This window comes from Macaca nemestrina, chromosome 20, assembly GCF_043159975.1.
Source record: "Macaca nemestrina isolate mMacNem1 chromosome 20, mMacNem.hap1, whole genome shotgun sequence".
In the NCBI taxonomy this organism is placed as follows: Eukaryota; Metazoa; Chordata; class Mammalia; order Primates; family Cercopithecidae; genus Macaca; species Macaca nemestrina.
This window is the reverse complement of record NC_092144.1, coordinates 63,263,862-63,280,540: the sequence shown is the minus strand read 5'-3', so window position 1 is coordinate 63,280,540 and position 16,679 is coordinate 63,263,862. Positions and strand designations below refer to the sequence as shown.

Here is a 16,679-nt window from a genome sequence, read left to right as displayed (position 1 = left end):
TGATATTTCAAAATTTAGTGATTCTCAACATATTATTTTTCCTGTTGTGTGTTCCTTCTGTTTTTTCTGTAGGTCATAAGCAATAATTCTTTAGAATTTCACTGACAATTGTGTGTAATTGTGGTTATTAACTTGCCTGTTAGATTTTCACAGGTTACTAAAAAGTGTTTTGTTTTTTGTTTGTTTTTTTTTGAGACAGAGTCTTGCTCTATTGCCCAGGCTGGAGTGCAGTGGCGCGATCTCGGCCCACTGCAAGCTCCGCCTCCTGGGTTCATGCCATTCTCCCGCCTCAGCCTCCCAAGTAGCTGGGACTACAGGCGCCTGCCACCACGCCCGGCTAATTTTTTGTATTTTTTTAGTAGAGACGGGGTTTCATCGTGTTAGCCAGGATGGTCTCGATCTCCTGACCTCGTGATCTGCCTGTCTTGGCCTCCCAAAGTGCTGGGATTACAGGCGTGAGCCACTGCGCCTGGCCTTTATTTGTTTTTATGATGATTTACAGATGATGGTTTTTCAGTATATATTATGCAATATAACCACCATGCACAAATTTTGTTAATGCTACAAAATGCACATTCTACATGGGTATAGTAGTTTTATAACAAGTATTCATATTTGCAATTTGTAAATATTCAAAATTTTATTAAATTCTTCCTAATTTTTCCTTGCAGTGTTTTTTTGCAATTATGAATTGCCATTTTTAAATATTTTTATTAGATAAGTTTGAGCTGTGCCTTACCTTTTATTTGTGTATAATACTTATGTACTAAATAATGCATTACTATTTATTTATCTTCTAATATGAGACTACAATATAGCTATGCCAGTTTACGTGTTCCTTGGAGTGGTGGTGGAAAAATACCTCTTCTCTCAGGGTTTATGTGGATTTACATAGTATGAGTGTTTCAGCTATAGGGTATTTTAAACTGTGCTTAAAGTAATTTGTTGCACGTTTTGTTACTATGTTACTTTATTGAGGACAGCTTGTCCCTTTGTGTTCTTAAACGTTTAAAGATGATTGAGAAGCTTCATAACTCTGTTCGTTGTAAATCTTAGTTTTCTTGTAATATTATGTATTTTAATAAAATATTTACCTTGCAACTCTATTTGATGGAAAGCCTGTGGTTTTTTATCTCTTTCAGATATTTCTGTTGGATTTACAAGCAAGGGATTATCACCAAAGGAAAACAATAAAGAGGAATTATACCATCTGGTGATATTAGAAAGAAAGGAAAGCCATGGCATCAACAATTTTGACCTCAAGGAAGTCTGGGAAAATATGTCTAAGTTTGACAGCCTGTGGGACTATGATGCAAAAAATTACAAAGGAACGCCTTTGACCTCTAACAAAAATCTCACTCCCAGAAAAGATCAACAACATAATAAATCCTCAATACATTTCTCTTTAAAGCAGAGTGTTTCTATAAGAGATAGTGCATACCAATATTTCATACATGACACGCCATTTATAAGGAATTTGTTAAAACTGAAAAATAACATAAGGTATGTTGGAAACAAATACGTGAAATGTTTTGAAAATAGAATTGGATTAAGCTTACAGGCACAGCTGACTGAACAACAGAGATTTCAAACTGGGGAGAAAATGTATGAATGTAATCCAGTTGAGAAGTCTATCAATAGTTCCTCAGTTTCACCACTTCCTCCTTGTGTCAAAAACATTTGTAATAAATATAGGAAGATTTTGAAATACCCTTTGTTACATACACAGTATGGGAGAACACACATTAGAGAAAAATCATACAAATGTAATGACTGTGGAAAGGCTTTTAGCAAAAGTTCGAACCTCACTAATCATCAGAGAATTCATTCTGGACAGAGACCTTACCAATGTAAGGAGTGTGGCAAAGCCTTTAACCAGTGTTCAAACCTCACTAGGCATCAGAGAGTCCATACAGGAGAGAAACCATATCAATGTAATATATGTGGCAAGGTCTGTAGTCAAAATTCAAATCTTGCAAGTCATCAGAGAATGCATACTGGAGAGAAACCTTACAAATGTAATGAATGTGGTAAGGCATTTATCCAGCGTTCACACCTTTGGGGTCATGAAAGAATTCATACTGGAGAGAAGCCTTACAAATGTAGTGAATGTGACAAAGCCTTTGCTGAGCGTTCCAGCCTTACCCAACATAAGAGAATCCATACTGGAGAGAAGCCTTACATATGTAATGAGTGTGGCAAAGCTTTTAAGCAGTGCTCACATCTCACTAGACATCAGAATATACATCCTGGAGAGAAACCACACAAATGTCATGTGTGTGGCAAGGCTTTTATCCAAAGTTCAAGTCTTGTGGAACATCAGAGAATTCACACTGGAGAAAAACCTTACAAATGTAATAAATGTGATAAAGCTTTTATCAAACGTTCACACCTTTGGGGTCATCAGAGAACTCATACTGGAGAGAAACCTTACAAATGTACTGAATGCAGCAAAGCCTTTACTGAACGTTCAAATCTTACTCAGCATAAGAAAATCCATACTGGAGAGAAACCTTACAAATGTACTGAATGTGGCAAAGCTTTTACCCAATTTGCAAACCTTACTAGACATCAGAAAATACACATTGAAAAGAAACATTGTAAACATAATATACATAGTAATGCTTTATTCCAAAGTTCAAACCTTGGGGATCATCAAAAAATTTATAATACAGAAAAATGTATCAAATATAATGAGATAAAAAATAAGTATTCAAGCTGTACTTAGCATCAGGGGTTCCACTGTGAAAAGAAACCATATAAAATGAAAATGTGGTAAAGCCTTTAGCTATGGCTTGTACCTTACTTGATACCAGAATATACATCTTTGAGATAAACCACACAAAGATAACGTGTATGGCAAGGCTTATCCAAAGTTCAACCTTGTGGAACTCACAGAATTCTTACTGTGGAGAAGCCTTACAAATATAATGAATGTGAACAGCTTTATAAAAATATTTACCCTATTATGGATATAACAGAATACATTCAGGATGGAAACCATACAAATGTGGCAAGTCCTTTAAGCAATGTTCTGACTTCAGAATACACCATTCATTTTGGAGAGAAACATTACAAATGAAGGTGATAAATTATTTTAAATTTCTCAATGGAAATTCATCCTTATATGAAAGCATTTTGTCATACAAAAATTCAGGATAGAGGGAACTAAGTCTTTATTCCTTCTTGAAGATTAAGTGATTGATGTTAAATTCACAGACAATTTTAAAAAGTCACAAACTCATAAGATGGTGTGTGTCAGAGGAGCAAGGACATCTGTGGAAAGATGTAACTCTTCAGTGTTAATTTTTTATTCAGTTATTTCATATTGTTTATGGATGAATTTACACCTTGAAATTTGAAATATGTTGATGTTAAATCTTCATGGCATGCTTTTCATTTATCATGTTTGTCTCAAGGAATGAATGTAAGATGGAAGGGACTACTTCCAAAGGTGTGGCTTATATATATTATTGAAACCAGGAAAAAGCAAGAACACTAATTTTTTTTTTTTTTTTTTTTTTGAGACAGAGTCTTGCTGTGTTGCTGGAGTGCAGTGGCACGATCTCAGCTCACTGCAACCTCTGCCTCCCGGGTTCAAGCGATTCTCCTGCCTCAGCCTCACGAGTAGCTGGGATTACAGGCATGTGCCATAATGCCTGGCTAGTTTTTTTTGTTTTGTTTTCTTTGTATTTTTAGTAGACATGGGGTTTTGCCATGTTGGTCAGGCTGCTCTTGAATTCCTGACCTCAGGTGATCCATCCGCCTTGGCTCCCAAAGTGCTGGGATTACAGGCGTGAGCCACTGTGCCCAGCCAAGAACACTAATATACAATATCCTATAAGAGCATGGGGGTTTGTGACAGAAGAGAGGTAAAACTATTGTCTAACATATGCTTTATGTGGTCAGGACCCCTTAGAATTGTTGATATGACTGGGGACCTTTGTCGATTATGGGAAAGATAGGTTACACTACAAGATGACCATGAAACAAGAAGAGTAGGACGGGACATTGAGAGATTTCATGGAAGTAAAATGGTCAGTCACTAGAGACTGCATATGTGGTAGAAAGAAATGGAGGGGGAATGATGATCACCTCTCTTTTGAAAGGTAGTAACTGTTGCATATCACAGATTATTGAACGTAGGTCTTCTTTTTGGAAACTGAAGAGAGAATGGTTACCATAGAGGACAGTCCAGCAAAAGAACCAGAGTAGAGTGTTCTTATAAGGGATTCACATTTGGCCCCTGAGATTGCATTTGATACTCTTTTATTTAGAATATATTATACTTCTCATGTCTTAGTAAAATATAATTATTTTTAGTAATGCTGAATAAATCATGTGCCTTCTGTCAACCCAAGCATATCCCACCTCATTGGGACACTTAAACACTATAATACATCATTAGACTCTCAAGGTTGAATGTCATCTATAACAATTTCTATCCATGTTATGTTCAAACTATACAATTTGAGAAATACATATTCATAATTTGCACTTGAAATATTTTCTCCACACTCTGCCCCAGGTGTCTTCTATGGCTGTAATGCAAATGCCATGCCATAGTGGTACAATATCAGACCCCCTGAAACCTGCCTTCCCATTCATGAATGTGCACTGTGCGTTCATATTTCTACATGCCTTTTTTCTACATAACTTTCTGCATGCCTTTGCAAGAATGGCTTGTACCTTCTTTTACATGAGAGGAAAATACAAATGTAAGCATATGAAAATTATTAGTAAATAAAATTTCTGAAATAATAACAACTTCTTTTTTTGTACTTGGAGCACTCCATGAAATAATTTGAAAAAAATCAGTGTTCATGAGTTTCCTCTTAATAATGAACATAGACAATGGAATTTTTTTAAAAAAATAAACTAGAAACCTCATGTATTTAACATTTTTTTTTTACTGATTTGCACTTGTCACCACTCCACTAGAACAGGAGGGAACCCCATGCAAAATTTGGTTTAGATTTCAGGATCGGTGCTACTCTACATCAAAGTATTATAAGAATGTTTATTTCAAAAGGCTTTCTGGAGAGAACAGGGTAGACTTCCCAAGCTGGTGGCTAGAGAAGGCAGTGAAAGATGACTGACTTGGGGTGTTATGATGTTTATCTGGTAGGGCTGGAGTGAGTACTCATCTGTGGTTTAAATATCCCACTAGCCAGCTGGGCATGGAGGCTGACATCTGTAATGTCAGCACTTTGAGAGGCCCAGGCGAGAGGCTTGCTTGAGCCCAGGAATTTGAGACTAGCATAGGCAACATGGCAAGACCCTGTCTCTACAAAATTTAAAAATTGGTTGGGCATGGTGGCACATTTCTATAGTCCCAGCTACTCAGGAGGCTGAAGCAGGAGAATTCATTGAGCTCAGGAGTTGGAGGTTACAGTGAGCTAGGATCATGCCACTGCACTCCAGCCTAGGTGACAGAGCAAAGCCCTGTCCAAAAAAAAAAAAAAAATCAATTTCTAGGCCAGGCACAGTAGCTTATGTTTGTGATTCTAACACTTTGGAAGGCCAAGATGGGCAGATCGCTTAAACCCAGGAACTCGAGACCAGCCTGGGCAAACTTTGTCTCTATAAAAAACACCCCCACCCAAAATTAACACTTGTTAGTACCTCATAACTTCATTCATTCATTCATTCGTTTGTTTGTTTGTTTGTTTGTTTGTTTGTTTATTTATTTATTTGAGATAGAGGCTAACTCTGGTGCCCATTCTGGAGTGCAGTGGAGCAATCTCAGCTCACTGCAACCTCCACCTCCCAGGCTCAAGTGATTCTCCTGCCTCATCTTCTCGAGTAGCTGGGACTACAGGCATGCACCACCATGCCTGGCTAATTTTTGTATTTTTAATAGACACAAGGTTTCACCATATTGGCCAGGCTGATCTTGAATTCCTGACCTCAAGTGATCTGCCTGCCTAGGCCTCCCAAAGTGCTGGGATTACAGGTGTGAACCACCATACCCAGCCTAGTACCTCATCACTTTGTGTTGCTGAATAATATTCTACAGTTTGTCTATTGATTCATTGTTTGATGGAGATTTGAACTCTTTCTACTCTTTGAAATTAGGCTATTATGGGCCAGGTGCAGTGGCTCATGCCTGTAATCCCAGCACTTTGGGAGGCCGAGATGGGCAGATCACGAGGTCAGGAGATCGAGACTGTCCTGGTTAACACGGTGAAACCCCGTCTCTACTAAAAATACAAAATATTAACCTGCCTGGTGGCGGGCACCTGTAGTCCCAGCTACTCGGGAGGCTGAGGCAGGAGAATGGCGTGAACCCGGGAGGCAGAGCTTGCAGTGAGCCGAGATCGCGCCACTGCACTCCAGCCTGGGTGACACAGCAAGACTCCATCTCAAAAAAAAAAACAAACAAACAAAAAAAAAAAAGAAAGAAAGAAATTAGGCTATTATGGAAAATGCTGCTATGAACAACTTTCTACAAAATGTTTTTGCAGATACATGGTTTCACTTCTCTTGGGTATGTTTGTAAACATGAAATTTCTGGGTCATATGGTAATTATCGGTGATTATCTTTTTGTGGATCTACCAAACTGTTTTCGAAGGCACCTGCACCATTTTACTTTTCTATCAGCAATGTTCCAGTGTTCGTTTTCTGCACTTCCTATCGATTATTGATGTTTGTAGTTGTTGGGTTAGCAGTAGTAATAGTATATACCCTTCTAGTCACTTACAAGTGATATTTCATTGTGGTTGGATTTTCTTAATGATGAATGTTGAGTATCTGTTCATATGCTTATTAGCCATGTGTATCTTCATTGGAGAAATGTCTACTCAAAAATGTCTTTTAATATTTTAAAAATCAGATTGTGTTTTTGGTTGAGTTGTAAGAGTTATTTTATATTCTGAATACTACACCCTTATGACATATATAATTTGCAAATACTTTTTCCACTTCTGCGTCCTGTTTTTCCACTTTCTTAATAGCATTTTTAATTTCGGCAAAGTTGGCAAGGTTCTTTGGCTCATACCTGTAGTCTCAGCACTTTGGGAGGCCCAAGAGGGAGGATCACCTGTGTCCAGGAGTTCGAGACCAGCCTGGGCAACATAGTGAGACCTCATCTTTACCAAAAAATAAAAAATTAGCTGGGTGTCATGGCATGCACCTGTAGTCCCAGCTACTTGGGAGGTTAAGGGGAAAGGATGGCTTGAGCCAGGGAGGTTGAGGTTGCAGTGAGCCACGACTGACACTGCACTCAGTCTGAGTGACAGAGTGAGACTCAGGGACCAATACAGTAATGCAGGTTGTGATGAATAAACTTTGAAAACATGGAATTAGCTTTATTCTGGATGTTTGTATCAGTCTGTGTTTAGAAAAATGTATACAATTATTTCAAGAATAAGAATAGTTATATAAGTTAAGAATATTGGAGGTGCTTGAGCAGTAAAATGTGTGGAAGACTCCAGTAGGAATATCAAAGAAAAATAGTCACTGGCAGCTTCAGTGAGAAACCATAGCTCATGGAGATGTCTTAGAAGTTACTGCTTCTGGCTGCTTGATTGGGATTAGAGATGGTGAAGTCTGTGCAGTATTCATCTGAGATTAATGGCTTAGTGCTTCACTTCTGCCTTTCCTATTCCATTCAGGTTTTCCTTTAAACAGCATTTTAAATTTTTTAAATTTTTTATTTATATTTATTTGTTTTGAGACTAGGTTAAGAAATGGGCTAATTTTTGTATTTTTGGTAGAGACAGGTTTTCGCCATGTTGCCCAGGCTGGTTTTGAACTCCTGACCTCAAGCAATCCACCCACTTAGGCCTCCCATAGTGCTGGGATTACAGCTGTGAGCCACTGTGCCCATCCCATGCAGGTTTTTCTCATTGGCAAAGTTTAGCAAGAACCATACAGGAAAAGCCTTCTGGAAAACAGTTCTGAGCACCAGATTGCAGTGGTGGTAGTGTTAAGTGGACAAAGGATATTGCAGTATAGAAAAGTAGCTGAGACATATTGACCTCAAAACTAGAAATGGTTTTAGAAACTTTGAGAGGGAATGCAAATGGTGCCTAACGTCTTTGTTCAGTGATTTTGGGTAGCTGCGGTATTACTCTTTTAGAAAATGGTGACTCGGTGCTGTGTTTGAATGTATTCCCCAAAAGTTCACGTTGGAAATTTAATCCTCAAATCCATATGTTGATGGTATTCAGAGGTGGGAGCCTTTGGGAGGTAATTAGGGATAGATGAAGTTATGGGGGCGGATCCCTATGTTGGGATTAGTAGCCTTAGAAGAAGAGGAAAAGAGAGCTGAGCTGGCATGTTTCCTCTCTCTCACCATGTGATGACTTCTGTTATGATGCAGCAAGAAGGGCCTCACCACATGTGGCCCCTCCGCCTTGGACTTCCCAGCCTCTAGAACTGGAAGAAATAAATTATATATGTAAACATACATAAATTATATACATACATATAAATTACCCAGGTCAGGTTTTCTGTTACAGCAACAAAAAATGGACTAAGACACAGGATAGGCTGAGGTTTGGGGGAGGTATTGTGAATATCTAAAAAAATTGGCAGTGGAAACGTGACACAGTGATTTATAGCAATTGATGAGCATCACTGAGGAGGAAATGATGTAGAAAGACAGATTTTATTGTCCTTTCCTTGCACTTCAGGCCTAGATCTCTAACAGTTTATAAAGAAAGAGGGTATTGCTAAAGCTGTCTAGGCTTTGCTTTTAAAAATCTTGTAAGGAATGGCATGTCCTGTCGTGCCTGGAGACACAAAACCATTTTTTGTTAAATCCCAGAAGCTTACTGTATAAAATGAGTCTTTTCTGTCAATTGCACCACTGGGATAGTTGACCCTGTAGGGCAACTGATGCTTATGTGGTAACTCAGAGATGGAGGTGCTTCCATATTATGGTTTCTGCATCTCAAAAATAGGCCTCTGATTATTGCAAAGGAAACGAGCAAGAAGGTCACACTTAGTTTTAAGTGGTTTGGCCTGAAAGTGATACATTACACTTACACCCTGTTTGACAAAACTGGTCTCATGGTTTTAACTTGAGGCAAGGTGGCTGAGAAATTAGGGGAATGTTGGCTATATATGTGAAGCTGTTAAAAGAGTGAGGAAAGTCAGGGCTGGGCGCAGTGGCTCATGCCTGTAATCCCAGCACTTTGGGAGGCAGAGGCGGGCAGATCACAAGGTCAGGAGTTCAAGACCAACCTGACCAACATGATGAAACCCCGTCTCTACTAAAAATACAAAAATTAGCTGGGCATGGTGGCATGCTCTTGTAATCCCAGCTACTCTGGAGGCTGAGGCAGGAGAATCACTTGAACCCAGGAGGCAGAGGTTGCAGTGAGCCGAGATCCCGCCACTGCACTCCAGCCTGGGCGATGGAGCGAGACTCCATCTCAAAAAAAAAAAAAGAATGGGGAAAGTCATATTGGAGTGATTGCCACCATAGCTAAAAAATAAGGTATAGAATATCATATATGGTATTCTCTTTGTGATAAAAAAAAAAAATCTAAAATTAATACCTATCAAGAAACCTATTTAAAAAAATAAAAAGTTCGAGAAGGCAAATCAGAATAGGATTTTCGTATATTTGTAATATAATTTTGACTTTAGAGACAAAAAAATTTTACATGTGGAAAAACAACAAAAAAGGAAACTAAAATTGAAAACTAAAACAAGATGGGATGATTCATTTTTTGGAACAAATATATCCTTAAACATTTTAAAAGTTCACCCCAATTGAGTATATTCTATGTGCCCGAGGAAATCCTGTTAAGGTCTTTAATGCTTCATTGGAAATACAGGCTCCCTCTGAAAATTCCCGAGTTATGATATAACAGTTAGATTACCTTTAAGTTGTAGTCTAATATGAAAATACATTTGGAAGTGTATACATCTCTCACTTTAAGGTAAGAGGGCATGCATTTTTTTAAAAATCTCAAATTCTTTCATTTTCCTACTTTGATAGTAGAATTAGAATATATTAAAACTCAGAGAAATATTTTCATTTAGATACAAATAGAGCTCAATAGAAGTAAATCTGTAAGTTTAAAAAAAAAAAACACTAAGGACAGTTTGATAATTTTTGTCTTTCATTTCGAACACCTAAAAACAGGCCATAGGTTACATAGAATATTAGACTCTCAGGATAAAGAACAAAGTCAGTTGATATAATCTGGCTCTTCCCAAAATTATGGTGACTACATTGTCATTGATATAATTGGTAACAGGTATGCAGCATGTTTGTGGATTTTGCTGCTGTTGGTTGAGAAAGGGTGTCCCTCTGTCCAGCCCCAGCTGCAGTGCAGTAGTGTGATCACCGTTTGTTATAGCCTCAACCTCCTGGGCTCAAATGATCCTCCCACCTCAGCCTCCCGAGTACCTGGGACCACAGGTGTGTGCCACTACAGCTGGCTAACTTTTTAATTTTTATGTAGAGATGAGGTCTCACTATGTTGCTCAAGCTGGTCTTGAACTCCTGTGCTCAAGCTCAAACCATCCTCCAAACTCAGCCTCCCAAAGTGCTGGGACTACAGGCATGAGCCACTGTTCCTGGCTTTCTAACTTACTGTTTCTTTCTCTTCCTCTGTTTTTGATGTGTGAATATGAAATTTGAAAATCCCCATTCTTCATTATAATTACAGTAGCCTTTTAACTGAATTAATATTCTTTGGAAAAAAATATGGAAATACTGCTTTCGGGTAAACAAGACAAAGCCTAAAAATGAAAATGGTTTTGCCCCTCATCCTATACCCTGCTCAGTCGTACACCAGCCATCTGCATTCTCCTCAAGGAGAAGGAAGGCTGAGTGCTGATGGAGGTAGAGTAGGCGGAATGGACTTCTCAGAGGACCTGCCACATCCCAAACTGCAGCCTCTGGACTTGCTATTATGTGAGAAAGATAAATTTCCTACTTGTCTTTTAGTCCCTGTTTTTCAGATTGTCATTACTCACGTAAGTTTTTCTACCTGACAAATAAGAGTGTTATTTTTCATTGGGAGTAGAATGGAGCATTTGAGAGTGAATCTTCCATTTTCATGGCTTAGAAAAACTTCATGAAAACCTTTTTTCACTGCTAAGGTGGATCTATTTAGCTCATGTTGCCTGAGATATAAAATGTGGGAATAAAAGTAGAATCTGTTACCTGCTAATCTGTGAGCCCTTGCATTGCAGTAACTTATTTATTTGCATCGAAAAAAGTGCATTCATTCATTCATTCATTCAACACAAATGCAGAGTCCCTGCTCTCAGGGATTATTCTAATCATTGATGATCTAGCAAGAAACTAAACCAGTTCCCTGCTCTCAAGTAGCTTATGTTCTATACGGGTAAGTCAGCCTTAATTATAATATGGGGATAAGTTCAATGAAGTGTACATGTAGTGATAGAATGACAGGATGTCCTACTTTAAACTGTTCAAGAAATGCCCATAGGATAAGATGTTTGAGCAAAATCATTAATTTTACTCTGTCTTATAGATACAAATGGGGAAAAATAATTGGGCAGAGGAAATGGAGAAAATTGTCAGGATGGGAACATATTTATAATGATTGAGGAATATCCACAGTCAGAGTGGCTTGGTGAGGTGTGTGATCATATCTGTTGGAGACATTTAAAATTTGAGACTTCTTATGGTTCACAATTTTTTATTTCGGGGGACTTAAAAGTCAAAACACCTATATAAGTTGTGTATATTTTTGCATATTGATTCTTCTAACAACAGTTCTTTTCCTAGAGGGGTTAAGATACAAGTGTGGATCCAGAATCATGATGACCCATTTGTGGAATGCACAGACAAATGTATTGACAGGAGCCTCACAGCTTACTGGGAAGATGTGGGGGTAGGGTGGGGTAATGGGTTAATGAAAAGATAGCAAATACCATTTGTCAAAACTGTCTGAGAGATTTGATGGTACCAGTTGTGCAAAGACTTGTTAGGATACACACCTCTGTCATCTACCCCTGGGGACACTTAGGGGCATATTGCTACTTCCACTTATGAATGCATGTCAAGTAAAATTAGTGGAGTTTTTAAGCCCCAGTTTATATCTTTACTGTCAGTGTCATCAAAAATTACTTTCACATAAAGTACTGTAGTTTCTTTTTTTTTTTTTTTTGAGATGGAGTTTCGCTCTTGTTACCCATGCTGGAGTGAAATGGTGCGATCTTGGCTCACCACAACCTCCGCCTCCCAGGTTCAAGCAATTCTCCAAGTAGCTGGAGATGCTTTACAGGCATGCACCACCATGCTCAGCTAATTTTTTGTATTTTTAGTAGAAACAGGGTTTCTCCATGTTGGTTAGGCTGGTCTCGAACTCCCGACCTCAGGTGATCCACCTACCTCGGCCTCCCAAAGTGCCAGGATTACAGGCCTGAGCCACCACGCCCAGCCAATACTGTAGTTTCAAATCAAATAGCAACACAATCACATATTTCCTATGTTTTCCCTGGTATAAGGGAAAAGACCTACCAGTTCTTCTTTTCCGATTAAGAGAAACCTTGTGTTCCCCTTGCACTGGACTACAAAACTGACTGTATGCTTTATCTCCCCAACTTTATTGTAATTCAGATATGTGCTGAAAATATGACTCTCAGCCAGGTGCGGTGGCTCACGCCTGCAATCCCAGCACTTTGGGAGGCTGAGGCGGGTGGATCACCTGAGGTCAGGAGCTCGAGACCAGCCTGGCCAACATAGTGAAACCCCATCTCTACTAAAAATACAAAAATTAACCAGGCGTGGTGGCGAGCACCTGTAATCCCAGCTACTCGGGAGGCTGAGGCATCTTATTTAAGTATGTATTTATCGTAATTTGGCCCATGAAATAAAAATACAGACATAATGCTTACTACAGTCACAATTATGTGTGAAGATAAACCAGTATAAAATGACAAAAGATACTAACAAAATTAAGTCAAGATGTTGAGTTCATGAAAGAGAGAAATAACTAGCCATGCTGGGCGAGATGGCTCACACCTGTAACCTGAAACCCCGTCTCTACTAAAGCTACAAAATTAGCTGGGTGTGGTGGTGCACGCTTGTAATCCCAGCTACTCGGGAGGCTGAGGCAGGAGAATCGCTTGAACCAGGGAGGCAGAGGTTGCAGTGAGCCAAGATTGTGCCATTGCACTCCAGCCTGGGCAATGAGTGAAACTCCATCTCAAAAAAAAAAAAAAAAAAAGAAAAGTAACTAGCCATGTTAGTGGAGCACCATGGTTAAGACATTCACTGTATTGGTCCATTCTTGCACTGCTATGAAGAAATACCTGATATTGGGTAAATACCTGATATTGGATAATTTATGAAGAAAAGAGGTTTAATTGGCTCACAGTTCTGCATGCTGTACAGGAAGTATGATGCTGGCATCTGCTCAGGTTCTGAGTAGGCCTCAGGAAACTTATAATGATTGCAGAAGGCAAAGTGGGAGCAGGCACTTCACATGACCAGAGCAGGAGGAAGAGAGAGAGGGGGAGGTGCCACACACTTTTAAACAACCAGATCTCATGAGAACTCACTATCACAAGTACAGCACCACAGGGGAATCTGCCCCTATGATCCAGTCACCTCCCATCAGGCCTCACCTCCAACACTGGGGATTACAATTTGACAGGAGATCCAGGCAGGAACACAAATCCAAACTGTATCACTCATCTTTGCAGCCAAACGTGAATCCTGACTCACCCACTTACAGGGATGTGGATGAGTCCTTAAACCATCTTGGCCCTAAGTTTCCTCGTTTGTGATATGTGAATAACATCAGTACTTATCTCACAGGTTCAGTGATTACACATAAAGCACTAATAACACTGACTCTTACTCAAAGTGTAGTGTAAAGGAGAAAATAAATGCAACCTTGAAAAATCACTTATTAAAGAAAAATATATGGATCAGTTTTGGATGAGAACAAATTAAAGGGGAGTATACTGGATGTCAGTTGCCACAGTTAAAGCCCAAACCTCATGTTTCCTTGCAAGACTCCTTCAACCTAGAGAGCCTAATGGTGCACTATCACTGTCTGTTATGAAATACCCAACTGAGGTGAGACAAAACTGTGGTAGAAGAAACGTGAGTCATTAAAAGTTATGATTAAATTTTATTAACACATAAAACGTGTGAAACTTTCTAAATAAAACAGTAGTAAAACATAATGCCAGTTGTGAAACGTCTACGTACACGTGCACACGCTCTTCTGGTTCTTTTGTCTGGTTTTGTTTTTGTTTGAGGCAGTCTCTGTTGCCCAGGGTGGTGATCTCGGCTCACTGCAACCTCCGTCTCCGGGGTTCAAGTGATTCTCCCCTCAGCCTCCCAAATAGCTGATGTTACAGGCATCCACCACCATGTCTGGCTAATTTTTGTATTTTTTGTAGAGACAGGGTTTTGCCATGTTGGCCAGGCTGGTCTCAAACTGCTGGCCTCAAGAGATCTGTCTGCCTTGGCCTCCCAAAGTGCAGGGATTACAGAACATGAGCCACCATGCCCAGTCCTGGTTCTTTGACTTGAACTACCCTCTATGATAACCATTCTTTCTTCAATTTACAAGAATAACTAATTTTTCATTAATCATTGATATACAACAGCTATTGCTTTTTAAAGAAGATGATCGCCATTTCCCCTACATTACTTCTACCACACAATCAGGTCCTAGTAATCTATCACTCTCATAAAAAGCCCAGTGTCGGTCGGGCACAGTGGCTCACGCCTGTAATCTGAGCACTTTGGGAGGCCGAGGTGGGCAGATCACGAGGTCAAGAGATTGAGAACATCCTGGCCAACATGGTGAAACTCTGTCTCTACTGAAAATACAAAACTTAGCTGGGCATGGTGGCATAAGCCTGTAGTCCCAGCTACCTGGGAGGCTGAGGCAGGAGAATCACTTGAACCCAGGACATGGAGGTTGCAGTGAGTCAAGATCACACCACTGTACTCCAGCCTGGCAACAGAGCGAGACTCCATCTCAAAAAACAAACAAACAAAAACCCAGTGTCTTAACGTCCTGGGATGCCATCTCATGGTCAATTGGTAGGGCAGCAATCCTTTCCTATAAGCCAGTGGCCCTCTGGAGAAGGGCACACTGAACACAATAAGCATGACTTACAGTTTTGTATTATTCTCCACCTCTCCCTGACGCTAATTCATACAATATTAAATTTTAAAATTCAGCATTCTTGTTCTTCCAGGGAGCATGAATAGGAATGAACCACACCTAATGAAGTGGGCCCTGTCATTTTATTGATTCCTTCCGAAAGACCACAATGAAAGGCCTGTAAGAAAAGCATAAATCGACAGATCTCAAACTTCAGATGGAAACCAATAATAGTAGTGTAGCCTTTCCAAGAAACTTCACATAAATGACTATTTTATACACTAATGTGTCATTTCCACATGTCCTTTTTTCCTTTGATATATACATCATGTTATGAATGTAACATATTTTGGCCTGGAACTATTCTGCAGTTTGTAATATTTCCAGTTAATTTTGGAAAATTAGATTCCTGGTATGAATTCTATGATGTGTAGACTGTTGTGGGTGTTGGTTTAAAAAACTACCACCTTCATTACATCACTGTTGCTTGAAGGTCTTTCCATGTTTAGTACATTTTTAATAGATTCTGTATGAATTTTCTCATGACCCCAAAGACAAGGACATTTGATAAAAAGCCTTACCACTTTCATTACATTTGTGAGGTTGCTCTCCAGTATAAATCCTGTGATGTGCAAGTTTTGACCACTGGGTAAAAGATTTAGCATGAGCCAGATGCAAGGGCTCACGCCTATAATCCCAGCACTTTGGGAGGCCAAGGCGGGCAGATCATGAGGTCAGGAGTTTGAGACCAGCCTGGCCGATATGGTGAAACCCCGTATCTACTAAAAAACACAAAAATTAACCAGGTGTGGTGGCGTGCACTTGTAGTCCCAGCTACTTGGGAGCCTGAGGCAGAATTGCTGGAATCCAGGAGGTGGAGGTTGTGGTGAGCTGAGATTGGACCAGTGCACTCCAGTCTGGGTAATAGTGCAAGACTCCGTCTCAAAAAAAAAAAAAAAAAAAAAAAGCCTTAGCATGCGTGTTACTTTTGTGTGATTTCTCTAAAAGATGTATACTCTGTTTTTTTGTTTTGTTTTTTGAGACGGAGTCTTGCTCTGTCGCCCAGGCTGGCATGCAGTGGCACATCTCAGCTCACTGCAACTTCTGCCTCCCAGGTTCAAGCAATTCTCATGCCTCAGCCTCCTGAGTAGCTGGGATTACAGGCACCTACCACCACGCCCAGCTAATTTTTGTATTAACAGAAACAGGGTTTCACCATGTTGGCCAGGGTGGTTTCAAACTCCTGACCTCAGGTGAGCCGCCCGCCTCAGCCTCCCAAAAGTGCTGGGATTACAGGCGTGAGCCACCATGCCCAGCAAAAGATGTATACTCTGATGTCCAGTGCACTGTGAAGCCTGAATACAGCCTCTGCCACATACCTTGTACTTACATGGTTTCTCTTCAATATGAGCTCTCTGATGTTATGTAGTACCTGAACTGATAGTAAAGTTTTTCCCATGGTCATTGGATTTCTAAGGTTTCTCCCCAGTACAAATTATTCTGTTCCCCAACTTCTGATCCTCAGATAAAATCCTTATCACACACATTACATTTGTGTGCCTTTGCCCCAAGATATATTAGATACTAATATCTAATATGTAGTGAGCACT

General features: G+C 39.7%; 1 protein-coding gene across 5 annotated transcripts in view; it reads left to right on the top strand.

Annotated features, from left to right (window-relative positions):
- LOC105497327 (zinc finger protein 677) overlaps nt 1-16,024 on the top strand; it is a 36,131-nt gene extending 20,107 nt beyond the window's left edge. For 4 of the 5 annotated variants that reach the window (XM_024797778.2, XM_024797775.2, XM_024797776.2 and 1 more), the window contains one exon: nt 1,143-4,771. In XM_024797778.2, the coding sequence (XP_024653546.2) occupies nt 1,143-2,728 (1,586 nt within the window). In that variant the 3' untranslated portion in view covers nt 2,729-4,771. Of the gene's footprint in view, nt 1-1,142; nt 4,772-15,163 lie in introns of those variants that run through there. The other variant, XM_071087728.1, reaches the window with a different exon arrangement.
- The last annotated feature ends 655 nt before the right edge of the window (nt 16,025-16,679 follow it).